We start from the raw sequence: 13,263 nt of genomic DNA, 5'->3' as shown, positions 1-13,263 counted from the left end.
TTCAAGAAAGCATAACTTGATTTATTGCACTTCTCCATGGTGTTGTCAATGGAAAACTGTGAAAATAAATAATGAACATTCATAGAAAAAGAAAAAAAAAGTGTTGGCAAGGGAGATTATGTCAGCTATTGCTTAGAATCCTTTTTTGCACAGCTTTGAACTGTTTCCTCAATCTATTTTAAAGGCTGGTTTCAGTTTTCCAGTCAGAGGTGGACACTGCCTCCAAGATTTCCTTGGATAGCCGAGGGAACCAGTACTGGGTCTGGCTGGAATGTTAACTTTCCCGGCAGCAGCCCATACAGTGCCGTACTCTGTACTTGTAGCTGGAACAGCAGTGTTATCACACCAGTGTTGTGTCTACTGCTGAGCAGCAGTGGCACAGCATTGGGCCTTTCTCTAACCCTCCTAGGGGGTGGGCAAAAAAGTGAGAGAAACATCACTAGGGCAGCTGACCTAAACCAATCAAAGGGATATTCCATACCATGTGATGTCACACTCAGCAATAAAAGGTGGAAACAGGAAGAAGAGGGGAGGGGTGGGCTCTCGTTGGGAAAACGTCGGCCCTCCTCTCGAACACCGGCTGCGTGCGTTGAGGCCTTGCTTCAAGGACGTGGTCAATCATCGCTCGTTTGTGGGAAGTAGAGAGTAATTTCTTTCCTCTGCACTTCCATATAGCTTTCATTTATTTTGTTTTTTTGTTTTCCTCCCTTCTTTTTATTTTCCCCTTTTTCCCCTCCCTTTTTCCCCTTTCCCTTTTATTTCCCCTTAGTTAAATTGTTTAGTTCATGGTAGTCTTTATTTAATTATTATAATTATTTCCCTTTCATTAAATTATCCTTATCTCAACCCGTGAATTGTTCTTTGCTTTACTTCTCCCCCTCCTCATCTAAAGGAGGGGGAGTGAGAGAGTGGTTGTGGGGTTTAGCTGCTCAGCACGGTAAAACCACCACAGTGGTACACAAGGGAATGGCAAATGTCCTCCCTGTTGATCATACCCGCCTGTCTCTTCTGGACAATCTGCCCCCATCCAGCACAGCACCCCAAGCTAAGGGACCTGTCCCCCCACACCTCAGCAGCTCTTCCATCAATGTCTCAGCCTTGTGTCAGCAGGCAGTGATCCAGCTCCTCCTGCCTGTGCCCCAGGCTGAGGGCATTGGGGCACATCTGGGCTGCAGCACCTCAGCTGTGGCACAAGGGCCAAACTCAGGCTTGTCCCAGATCCTGTGCCAAGAGCCTGGGCATGAAGAGGCTTTCCTTCACAGCAGAGACAAGCTGCCGTGGATGGCAGATGGCCCTAGGAGGATGAAATAATTGGCCTGAAGCACAGTATGCCCTGGTGTTCCTGAGGCCAGAAGGAAACAGGCCTGGGCTGTGCTGCCCTGACAGCAGAGGGCCTTTGTGGTGTTGGTGCAGCCCTGAGGGCCAGTGCTGGAGCTGGGGCTGATCTCCAGGCAGGAGAAGGGGCTGCTGAAAATGTCCTTGTCTATGGGCATCCTGTGATACAGGGACACAGAAAAAAATCACTGGGCTATGTCTTGACTGAGTAAGGGATGGGGGTAAGATGCAGCAGCAGTGTTTGCAAACCAAAGGACACAAGTGGAAGCCCCAGTGTGACGTGCCTCATAGCCATGCACTGCCTGCCTCTGCTGGATACAGGAAGGACAGACCTTGGCTCGCTGCAGCCCTGGGAAGCGGTCACTTGCTCATAAGCACCAGGTCTGTCAGAGATGCCCTCGGGAGTGCCCATTAAGTACCAGGTATGAATGGCCAGAGCTGTCCTGTGGGTCCTGTGCTGCCGGTGTCAGCTGCATGCTCCAGTGGTGTTGGGCAATGTTGGCATCTCAGGTAGCACTGCAGGCCTGGAATTGGCTATTACATGGAGCAGCTGCCCCGAATTTCATTAGGCAATGTAGGGATGTCCATGAGACAAGTGCCGTTACAGTCCCTGGAAATGGAGGGAAAACCAGATGGAGAAGAGGGAGAGAGAGACTCAGCTCACCCTGTGGCACAGTTCTCCATTGGGTCAGGTGGATGCCTCTACAGGCTGCCCTGAGCCTACTGAGGAGGGACAGGTTTAGTTGTCCTAAATGGGTGCATTTGCTGTCATTTCAGCTGGCCAAAGGCATTCCCCACCAGCCTCCAAGGGGATGCCCCCAGGTGCTGCCCTGTCCCTCACGGTTCCTCCACGAGAGCTTGCAGATGCCTGCACGTACCTCTGCCCCCGACATGTCACCAGGTGTTTGCAACTCCCAGATTTCTTCCATCTCCATTAATAATCCTGGAGATGAGACAAGGAGCTCACCTGCAGCTGCCCATGTTATGCACACCTAAACTGAGTGCAGAGGAATCCCAGGTCCTGTGGGTTTGTGGCAGGCATGGGAGGGATCTGAGTCCCATTCCAGCCCCAGGACAAAAACCCAGCATGAGATGCCTCGAGTGACTCTGCTGAATCCCTTCCTTAAGCAGAGGGTTAAAGGAGTTACTTCCATGACCATGTCTGCGTGTCCCACCATCAACTGGGATGAGAAGAGAAGACTGCTACAGATAATTGTTTTTGTGCTAAGAGAAAAGAGCCTACTGTCAAGAAATGTGTCTGCCCAGGTGAGGGCTGGAGCCCCAGGGATTCCTTCAGGCTGTTTGCCAGCAGGTTCCCCTGCAGCCCCAGGGCCATGTGCAGGGAGCCTGGTGGGGGGCAGAGCAAGGGAGGCCTTGGGCTGGGCCTCTGCTGCTGAGCTGGGCCGGGCTCCTGGGCCCAAGGGGGGAGCTCCTGGCAAGCGGGCAGTGCTGCAGAGAGAGCTCTGCCCAGGAGCAGCTCCTGTGCATAGCGCACAAGGCTGGGGGCACTGCCTGCAGCTGGCACTGGGAGGGGAGAGAAGGGAAAGAGAGGTTATGGGCTGTGTGGAATATGAGAATACTAAGAGCTCAGAGGAGGAGAAATCTTCTAAGCACATAACACGGTCTGTTTCTGCAGTGCAATTCACAAGAGTATCATGGAGGGTTTTCCTATAGGCAGAACTTCCCACAGCAGATCAGGCTGGATACACTTGTTTTTCCTTTAGTGTGGAGAAGCACAATCACCAGAGCAGGGGTTCCCTGCTCTGGTGATTGTGCTTCTCCACTAGGCCTCCTCTCTATAGGACTTCAAATGACACGTGCTGATGTCACAGAGGGGGACCTGCATCACCAGGATATCGTCACTGGAGCAGCAGCAGTGCTGGCACTTCCCTGCGAGGCCTGGCCCCTGCTGGGCACTGCTTGGGTGCTCCCCAGCGCTGTCCTTCTGTGGCCAGGAGTGGGGTCAGCAGGAAGCAAGCTTGCACTGGGCGACTCTCACTGACGGGCAGAGGAGCAGGGGCACCTTGCAGAAGAGCTGTGGTTGAGGAGCCAGGGTGGGCATCCCTTGTCCTGATCTGAGGGCCAGCAGCAAGCGAGATGGAGGGGACTGGACAGTACTAGTGGCTTCTGCGAGAGCCCTTTCTGAGGGTCCCACTGGGCTCAGGGGACAATGGGGCAGCCAGGACCCCTGGTTCCTGATGATGGGTCCTGTCCTGAGCCCAAGGGCTCCTCTGGGCATGGCTCAGCCTCCTTGTGATTGGGACAATCCAGGACCAGGTTTCCCTGGGAGCTGCTGCCTCTTTGGGATCTGGATCTGGGAGGAAAGTCCTTTGGTGTCCCAGAGACTGGTGTGGTCTGCAGCTCCCACAGACCTCTCAGGAATGTGCCAGAAATGCCTGAGTTGGAAATCAAGCCTTCCCCTTGTACTGCACTCCTTCAGGGGAACCAGCCCCTCCTGTGCCACCAGGCTGGCAGAGCATGTCCTCAGTGCTGAGATGCCATCCCTGGATGGCCACAATCCTGGTGCTGCATCATTTCCACATGCCTAATGAGGTGGTTTTACCCAGAAATGCAGGCAAACTCCACAGCAACTGCTCTTTCACTTCCCCACCTACAAGGAAAAGGGGGAGAAAATATGATGAAAAGAGCTCAAGGGTTGAGGTAAAACAGGTCACTCACCAAATATTGTCATGGGCACCAATTATCATCACAGGCATACAAGCATTTTGTAAGCTTCATAGTTGCTGACCACAGTCTTCATTTTGGTTTTATTTCAGTGTAGTAGTTGTGTTTGGCCTCAGCACTGTGTTGGATAGCATATTACATACTCTGTGTGTTCCCTGTTGTTCCACCAGCTGGAACTAGAAAGACACCTAGAAACCCCCTAGAGTCCTTGGCAACATCCATTGCTCTTTCTGAGCACCTGCCAGAACTACACACCATAAAAAGCAGGATTAACAACAGTGATCCCAACCCAGCTGGGTCTACTTCCCACCTTGTGCAGCTCAGTCAGTGTGCTGGGGGCACCACAGCCTGTTTGGTCTGCTCGTAGCTCCACCAGCTCAGGACCCTGTGGGGAGCATGGGGAGGTGGCCAGAAACATCTGGAGAGGTGAGAGGAGGGATGGGGAGAGATCAGATGGAAGCTGACCATGGCTGGAAGTTGCCTAAAATACTGGTGTTCACCTAATCAAGACAAGGTCTGGACTGTGGGTACCCTAATGCATGCTCATGAGTTAGAGTAGAAGATAAGCCAGAAGTCCGCAGTTTCCTGGTGCTGCACTAGGTTGGGAAGTGGCTGAAGAAGGACTGGCGCCCTCTATTCTGCATCTCGTAACTCCATAATCTTTCCTGAAGGGTGGTATCAAAAGCCAAGTCTGGGGCCCTGTGCCAGGGCTTCCACTGATGGAAGCATGACACAGCAGCCATACCAGTTTGCTTCTGTTGCTCAGTCTAGCACACGTCCATGTGACAGTCTCCTCCAACCTGTGTGCTGAACCTTAGCCCCAAAGTCATCAGCAAGTCCTCAGCTTGGGTCCACCCCAGGGACTGGAGTGCAGCTGTGACCACAGGATGGACCAGCCCTCTCCTTGGGCCTGTCCATGGCTGGATGCCTCTGCATGCTGCCCTGGAAAAGAGAGCGTATTGATAATATGTTAAGGCCCCTTTTACCTTCTCTGTGTCTGTGGGGCCCTCAAGAAATGTCCCTCAGTCCTGAAATCAGACCCAGCTTCTTGCATCAGGAGCCTGGAGAAATTGCCCCAAAAGTTTCAGTCCTGTTGTGCACATAGGCAAATGCCCCGGCCCTCACTGCCCTTCTGCTTTAGCAGCCTCCCCCCTTCACCCAGCCCTGCCCCAGCCCCAGCATGTCCCTCACAGGGGTTCACAGACAGCCCTGCCTTGGGGCCTGCTGAGCTCTGGGCCCAGAGAGGGACCAGGCTGGGCTGGCTGTTCCCCTGGTACAGACCCTGAGCCCAGCAGGAGGATGGAGGTGCTCACCTTTCAGCGATCGGCTCTCCCCAGACTGAGGCGGAAGGCTGGTGCTGGGAACCGTGAGGGGCTGGGGCTGGTGGTAGCTTTCTTGGGTAGTTTCTCCTTTTTGTTCATGCTACAAGCTGGGCTGAATCTGTGCCCTGGGACACTCTGCTCGAAGACACTGTGGGTGTAGAGATAGTCTTTATTGTCTGACCACACTCATGGTAAGGAAATTTTTCGTAATGTCCAGATTGAACCGCCCCTGGTACAGCTTTGTGCCATTCCTTTGTGCCTGAAGATGACTTGAATCCTTTTCCAGACCCACCTTCCCTGTGCCCGCTGGGTCCACATTTCCTCTGTGGAGACTGCAGACATCTCATTTGCCTATAAAAGCCGAGATACCAAAAAGACACTATGAGAGAGTCAGCTCAGTCACAGTGGCATACATATTTTATAGGGGCTACAGGGAAAGAGAGCAGGTTGATGTTTCAGATGAAATGAGACGAAGCCAAATGTGTGTCGGAACATCACAATGGTACTTAACAACAACAACATCAAAATCAATGTCAACATAAACATAAAATAATATAATATATAACATAATATAATAACAATAATAATAATAATACAATGCATAGGAATGTACTTAATATACAATGAATATACTGTGAGTCAGTTGTGGAGACAGATGAAAAGTTTACCAGCAGTGAAAAACATCAACGAAATTACTTTGTTCAGTGCAACTTTCAGCTCCTGGAGTCTCATGCTGTAGATGAAGGGGATCACTGCTGGGGGCACCACTGAGTACAGAACTGCCACCACCAGGTCCAGGGATGAGAAGGACGGGGAGTGGGGCTTCAGGTAGCAGAAAAAGCCAGTACTGAGAAACAGGGAGACTGCGGCCAGGTGAGAGAGGCATGTGGAAAAGGCTTTGTGCCGCCCCTGCTCAGAGGGCATCCTCAGCACGGCCCTGATGATCTGAACATAGGAGAGCACAATGAATACAAAACACCCAAAGTCGATGAAAACATTACCCATAAGAACCCAAATTTCACAGAGGAAGGACTGTGAACAGGAGAGCTTGAGGATTTGGGGGATTTCACAGAAGAACTGGTCCACAGCATTGCCTTGGCAGAGGGGCAGGGAAAATGTATTGGCAGTGTGCAGCACAGCATTGAGAAAAGCAGAACCCCAGGCAGCTGCTGCCATCTGGGCACAAGCTCTGCTGCCCAGGAGGGTCCTGTAGTGCAGGGGCTTGCAGATGGCAACATAGCGGTCGTAGGCCATGATGGTGAGAAGAGAATACTCTGCTGACATCAAAAAGACAAACAGAAAGACCTGGGCAGCACATCCTGAGTAAGAAATGGCCCTGGCGTCCCAAAGGGAATTGGCCATGGCTTTGGGGACAGTGGTGGAGATGCAGCCCAGGTCGAGGAGGGCGAGGTTGAGGAGGAAGAAGTACATGGGGGTGTGGAGGTGGTGGTCGCAGGCTATGGCGGTGAGGATGAGGCCGTTGCCCAGGAGGGCAGACAGGTAGATGCCCAGGAAGAGTGCGAAGTACAGAAGCTGCAGCTCCCGCATGTCTGCAAATGGCAGGAGGAGGAACTTGGTGATGGAGCTGCTGTTGGACATTTGATTCCTCTGGGCACGGGGACCTGTCTGAGGAGGGAAATACAGCAAAATGTTAGGCTCAGCCCTGTGAGCAAAACCTACTCTATTTCTTGTCAAACCTCAGAACTGCTGCTTCCCTTTCAGGAAAACCTCTGCTGCACGTTCCTTGGTAGAGCTCTGGTTTATGCTACCAGAGGGTGCCACTGGGAGCAAGGGACTCTGGAAGTCCTTGGCATTACTGCTGCACTCAAGTGAAATCTTGCCTGAGAGGCAAGGGCTCTGTCCATTAGAGCAGAGTAAGGGCAGCTATCCTGTCCCAAAGTCCTGGTCACAGCTGCCCTGGACAGGCACCGCTTTGAACTCAAAGATACCATCGTACTCAGGTGTTCCCTTAGAGAAGAGCCTGCACGCTGCTCAGAGTAAACGAATCCAGTTTCCAAGTGCAAATCTCCAATCTCCAGTTCTCCACGTGTAGCAAGGGATACAGAGGGATCATTGCAGCTAACACATAGAGGTTTCCAGCAGCATTTCCATGCCCTTAGCCGTCAGGTGTCTTCTCCATGGAAAGCACTGAGCTGCTATGCCAGAGCTGTGCCCTGGAGGGGGGCAGCCTGCAGCCCAGCAGAACTCTTGCAGGAAATGTTTTGAATGCTCTAAAAACAAGATGACCTGAAGACAGAGTGAGCTCATTCACGGCCCCACACACAGCATTTCCACAACCGTACATGTCATGACAGGACATGGAGGCTTTTCCTCAATTCATGTATCTGCATGACAGAACGTGCAGCATTCTGAGCTGCACCTGACTTATCCCCTACATCACTGACTCCAAAGAAGAATCATGAACAAGTTCCCATGCCAATATCTCTGGTGGTCCATGCTGGGGGAGCGGAAGAGACTACAGGCCGTACTGTGGAAGACAGCAACAGTGCAGGGGTGGCAGAGAAATTTCAAAAGACCCCCTTCCATGTTTCTGGGAGCAGCTACCTCTCACTCCCTGCCCATGGATGTGTAGCCTGCAGCTGTCCCTGCCTGCAGCTGGGTCTCTGTCCCCACGCCTCCTGCCTGCAGCTCACAGCCCCCATCCCACAATCTGGGTGCTCAGCTCTGCCCTGCAGACACCTCCTGGCAGCAGGGCTCTGCCCAGGGGCAGCTCACTGGGGGCATATCTGAGAGACCAGGTCACACAGACCCTGCTGACACTGCACAGGTGGTGGTGGAGCATTCTATGGGCTGAGAGGCAGGAAAAGGAGTTTCTGGAGATTCTTCTAAACTTCCTTCTGATGGCGTATGAGTCTTAGGCTCTTCCAGGAAATAACAGCTTCTATTTCTATTCCCAGTGAGCTAAAAGAAGAGAAAACTGAAAGCAGAGGCTAAGGAAAGATGAGAGTGAAGTTCCCTTTGAAATTCTCTTGGTGTGCTGTAGAGCTGTGAGCAGGCTGCCCCAGGCAGCAGCCTCCCACCAGCAGCAGGACCCTGCCCTGCCAGGGGGGGCTCCTTCCACCCGCAGCTTCTCCCCGCAGCGCCCTGGGCAGCTCCCCGGGCAGGCTGAGTGCTGAGCCTGGCAGGCGGCAGAGGCCCTGGCCTGGCACACAGCCCCTGGGGCACAGCAGGGACCCTGCTCTGTATCACAGCCCTGGCCACCCCTACCTACACCCCCAGCTTCTCCTGCCTCCAGGAACTGCGGCTGCATTGCCCTCCAGCCAGAGACTTACCGGCTGCAGGGCTGGGAAGTCTTCTCCCGCAGTGAGCTGTGGGCATGCTGCCACTTCTGCCTGCCTTTAAGCACTGTGTCTCTGCAGGCAATGCCCCCAGGCCTGCTGCACTGTGCAGAGGAGCTGCTCCTGGGCAGAGCTGTCTTTCTGTGCAGCGCTGCCTGCTTGCCAGGAGCTCCCCTTGGGCCCAGGAGCCCGGCCCAGTTCAGCAGCAGAGGCCCAGCCCAAGGCCTCCCTTGCTCTGCCCCCCACCAGGCTCCCTGCACATGGCCCTGGGGCTACAGGGGAACCTGCTGGGAAGCACCATGGGCTTCCTTCCCTCACCTGGGCAGACACACTTCTTTACAGCAGTAGTTTTTTCCTGTTGGAAATATGTATTCAGAATGAGAATCACCTCTCCTTATCCATCATTATGCAGGACACCAATTTATGGACAGGGATGGAATCTCCTCTATCCCTGCAGAGGGAAGCCATTCAGATGAGTCAATTGAAGCATCTCATTTCTAGTTTTGGGGTAGTTGGGTGCTCATATTCCCCCTGGCATTCCGCACTCCCACAAGGGCTGGATTCCTCTGGCCTCCATTGAGGTGTCCTCAAAATAGGCACCTGAATGTGAGATATCTCACTAATGCTGATAACTGAGCCATACAGCTAATTAGTGGAAATAGAGGACAGGAAAGAGCAGCTCAGATCATCCTGTTGAAATCTGCCATCCACAGCAGCAGGTGTCTGTTCTGAAGGAAAGCCTCTTCATGCCCAGGCTCTTGGGCACAAGGTCTGGGACAAGCCTGAGTTTGGCCCTTGTGCCACAGCTGAGGTGCTACAGCCCAGATGTGCCCCAATGCCCTCAGCCTGGGGCACAGGCAGGAGGAGCTGGATCCCCGCCTGCTGTCACAGGGCTGGGACATTGATGGAAGAGCTGCTGAGGTGTGGGGGGACAGGTCCCTCAGCTTGGGGTGCTGTGCTGGATGGGGGCAGATTCTTCAGAATAGGCAGGCGGGGATGATCAACAGCGAGTACATTTGCCTTTCCGTCGTGTACCACCTCTGCCTCCTGCATGGCAGACTGGGGGATGGCGCTGAGGCCTTTTCAAATCTCAGAGCCCTGTGTGATATCTGGGAAGGAAGGCCCTGGCATGCACTTGAATTCCTCCATGTATGACCTACTACTTCTCCAAGTGAGCGACATACAGTGAGGAGGAATTCAGGTATACTGAGGGGCTGCTGCATCCCAGGTGCCTTCGCTCCCATCATTTGAAAAAAGCCCAGCCCCAGAAGAAGCCTCAAACCCCACCTTCCCGGAAGGACTCCCAACAACAGAGGCGCGTTGGTGCAAGAACACAGCAGTGACTTCTCCAGCTCTCCACTTCCTTTATTCCATGGGCTTGCTCACCATTTGGAGACGTCCCTTCCGGATTCGTAAGAAACTGCTGGAAAAGAACTGGGCAGAAGGGAGGTGACAGTTTCTCAGGACAAGAAGGGAAAGCTCTCATCACTCTCCTGACCTGTGCCATGTCCTTGCTGCTGACCTCACAGGCCTTCAAATGACACGGGCTGATGTCACAGGGGTGCACTGCATTACCAGGATATAAGCACTGGAGCAGCAGCAGTGCCGGCACTTCCCTGCAAGGCCTGGTCCCTGCTGGGCACTGCTTGGGTGCTCCCCAGCACTGTCCTTCTGTGGCCAGGAGTGGGGTCAGCAGGCAGCAAGCTTGCACTGGGCGACCCTCGCTGATGGGCGGAGGAGCAGGGGCACCTTGCAGAGGAGCTGTGGTTGAGGAGCCAGGGCAGGCATCCATTGTCCTGAGCTGAGGGCCAGCAGCAAGCGAGATGGAGGGCTGCAGGAGGGTGACCATCACCTCTGACATGACTTCCCAGTTCCCAGTGCTCCTGCAGCTCTCCTCCAAAGGTCAGCGTGTCAGGAGCCCCTTCACAAGGGGTGGCCCAGTGGCTGTCAGCTGTCCAAAGCTGCAGGTCCTGGGCTGGGGGATGGTGGTGGTGCTGGACAGAGCTGTTGACTGCTGTGAGAGCCCTGTCTGAGGGTCCCGTTAGGCTCAGGGGACAATGTGGCAGCCAGGACTCCTGGGTCCTGATGCTAGGGCTGTCCTGCACCTCCCACAGGCCTCTCAGGACTGTTCCAGAAATACCTGAGTTGGAAATCAAGACTTCCTCTTCTACTGCTCTCCTTCAGGGGAACCTCTCTTCTTTCTCTGCTGTGCAGCCAGGCTGACAGAGCATGTCCTCCAGGGCATGTCCCTGGTGCTGAACCTTTCCCATATCTGTACTGCAGTGGTTTTACCCGACTATGCAGGTGAACTCCATGGCAAGTGCTTTTAAACTTCTCCACCTACAAGGAAAAGGGGGTGAAAATATGATGAAAAGAGCTCAAGGGTTTAGGTAGGACAGGAGGTCACCCACCAAATACCATCATGGGCACCAATTATCATTACAGGCAAGACAGACTTAGCATAGGCAGATTAATATAATTTATTGCCTATCACCGGTGGACTACAACCACCAGGAACTACAAGCAAATTAAAAACACCATTCCCCCTATCCACACTCTTATATCTCCTTCTCCTGTGTGGTGCAGTGCAATGGGGATTGCAGTCAGTCTATGACACTTTTTTTCCACTGCTCCTTGACAGTCAACCTCTGCCTCTGCATCCCTCTCATGGGATGCCCTCCTTCCTGAATGGATCCGGCGTGGGGCCCAAAGGATTGAGATAATGACAGATATGACTGGGTTGTGTTAAAAACAAACAAACAAACAAAAAACAACAACAACAACAACTGTTACAAGCATTATATCACCTTCATAGTTGCTGACCACAGTGTGTATTTTATTTAATTATTTATTTTTAACCTCAGTGTAGTAGTTGTGTTTGGCCTCAAAACTGTGTTGGATAGCACATTACATACTGTGTGTGTTCCCTGTTGTGCTGTTTATCCTTTGTGGGGGCTGGTTTATGGTTATTAGTTTACTGTCTAACACTGCCTTATGTTATGATAAAAGAACTGGTCGTGAGACTAATCTGGTAGTTGTACTCAGCATTGCTGTCACCTTCATGCTCGAGGAACCTTCTCTCAGAAACTATTCATAATTAACAGTCTCTATCTTTTCTCCTTGGGGAGCCAATGAATTGGAGGGATGAGGGGGGAAACTTCCCTGCTTCTTCCCTTTCCCTTTCTCTTTACCTGCCCCTTTCTCCTCCAGGCTAGCTACAATAGCTCTTTGAAACTTTAAATACCCTTTGGATGTTCAAACCAGTCTGTTCCTATTGGTATGTCTCCTGAATGCGTTTCAGGTTTTGTTTACGGTTAGGGAAAACTATTTCAGAATGCCACACAAAGACGTGCTCTGAGGCAGGATAGCTGTGAGTGGCAGGGAGTGTGAGAGGATATGGGCAGGCACCTAGAACTGTGCGCACCTCCAATGCTTTGTTATTTCACCCATGAACAAGTGCAGAAACCTAAAAAATTGGCAGAATGCTTGCAAAAGGAGTGTCATCACCCTGGCAATTCCAAAGAGACAGAAATCACTGCAATGTGCTGGGGCTTGGCCGTATGCTTACTGAGTTGCAATCTACACAACTCCAATCCCTGCAAATGGAGCAGAGAACCAGACTGTGCCTGTATCAGTCACAGAATCACAGAATCACAGAATTTTCTAGGTTGGAAGAGACCTCAAGGTCATCGAGTCCAACCTCCAACCTAACGCTAACAGCCCTCCACTAAACCATATCCCTAAGCTCTACATCTAAACGTCTTTTGAAGACTTCCAGGGATGGTGACTCCACCACTTCCCTGGGCAGCCTGTTCCAGTGCCTCACAACCCTTTCAGTGAAGAAGTTCTTCCTAACATCTAACCTAAAACTCCCCTGGCTCAACTTAAGCCCATTCCCCCTCGTCCTGTCACCAGGCACGTGGGAGAACAGACCAACCCCCACCTCGCTACAGCCTCCCTTGAGGTACCTAAAAAGAGCGATAAGGTCACCCCTGAGCCTCCTCTTCTCCAGGCTGAACAAGCCCAGCTCCCTCAGCCGCTCCTCGTAGGACTTGTTCTCCAGGCCCATCACCAGCTTTGTCGCCCTTCTCTGCACCCGCTCAAGCACCTCCATGTCCTTCTTGTAGCGAGGGGCCCAAAACTGAACACAGTACTCGAGGTGCGGCCTCACCAGAGCTGAGTACAGGGGGACGATCACCTCCCTAGCCCTGCTGGTCACGCTGTTCCTGATACAAGCCAGGATGCCGTTGGCCTTCTTGGCCACCTGAGCACACTGCTGGCTCATATTCAGCCGACTATCCACCATCACTGCCAGGTCCTTCTCTGCCTGGCAGCTCTCCAACCATTCCTCTCCCAGCCTGTAGGTCTGCTTGGGGTTATTGTGCCCCAGGTGCAGGACCCGGCACTTGGCCTTGTTGAACTTCATGCAGTTGACCTCAGCCCATCGGTGCAGCCTATCCAGATCCTCCTGAAGAGCTTTCCTACCCTCAAGCAGATCGACACACGCACCTAACTTGGTGTCATCTGCGAACTTACTGAGGGTGCACTCGATGCCCTCGTCCAGATCATCGATGAAGATATTAAAGAGGACCGGCCCCAGCACCGAGCCGAGTCGTAGGTAT

At 52.8% G+C, this 13,263-nt stretch overlaps 1 protein-coding gene across 1 annotated transcript in view; it reads right to left on the bottom strand.

Moving 5' to 3' along the window:
• Positions 1-6,941, bottom strand: part of LOC311216552 (olfactory receptor 14A16-like) — a gene marked incomplete at both ends in the record, with an annotated part of 43,451 nt that extends 36,510 nt beyond the window's left edge. The window contains one exon of the mRNA XM_084298078.1: positions 6,893-6,941. Within this exon, the coding sequence (XP_084154204.1) occupies positions 6,893-6,941 (49 nt within the window). The remainder of the gene's footprint in view (positions 1-6,892) is intronic.
• Between the last annotated feature and the right edge of the window lie 6,322 nt (positions 6,942-13,263).

Source organism: Netta rufina (genome assembly GCF_964035555.1).
Source record: "Netta rufina genome assembly, chromosome: 18".
NCBI lineage: Eukaryota > Metazoa > Chordata > Aves > Anseriformes > Anatidae > Netta > Netta rufina.
Note: the sequence above shows the minus strand (reverse complement) of the source record. Positions and strands in the feature narration are given on the sequence as shown.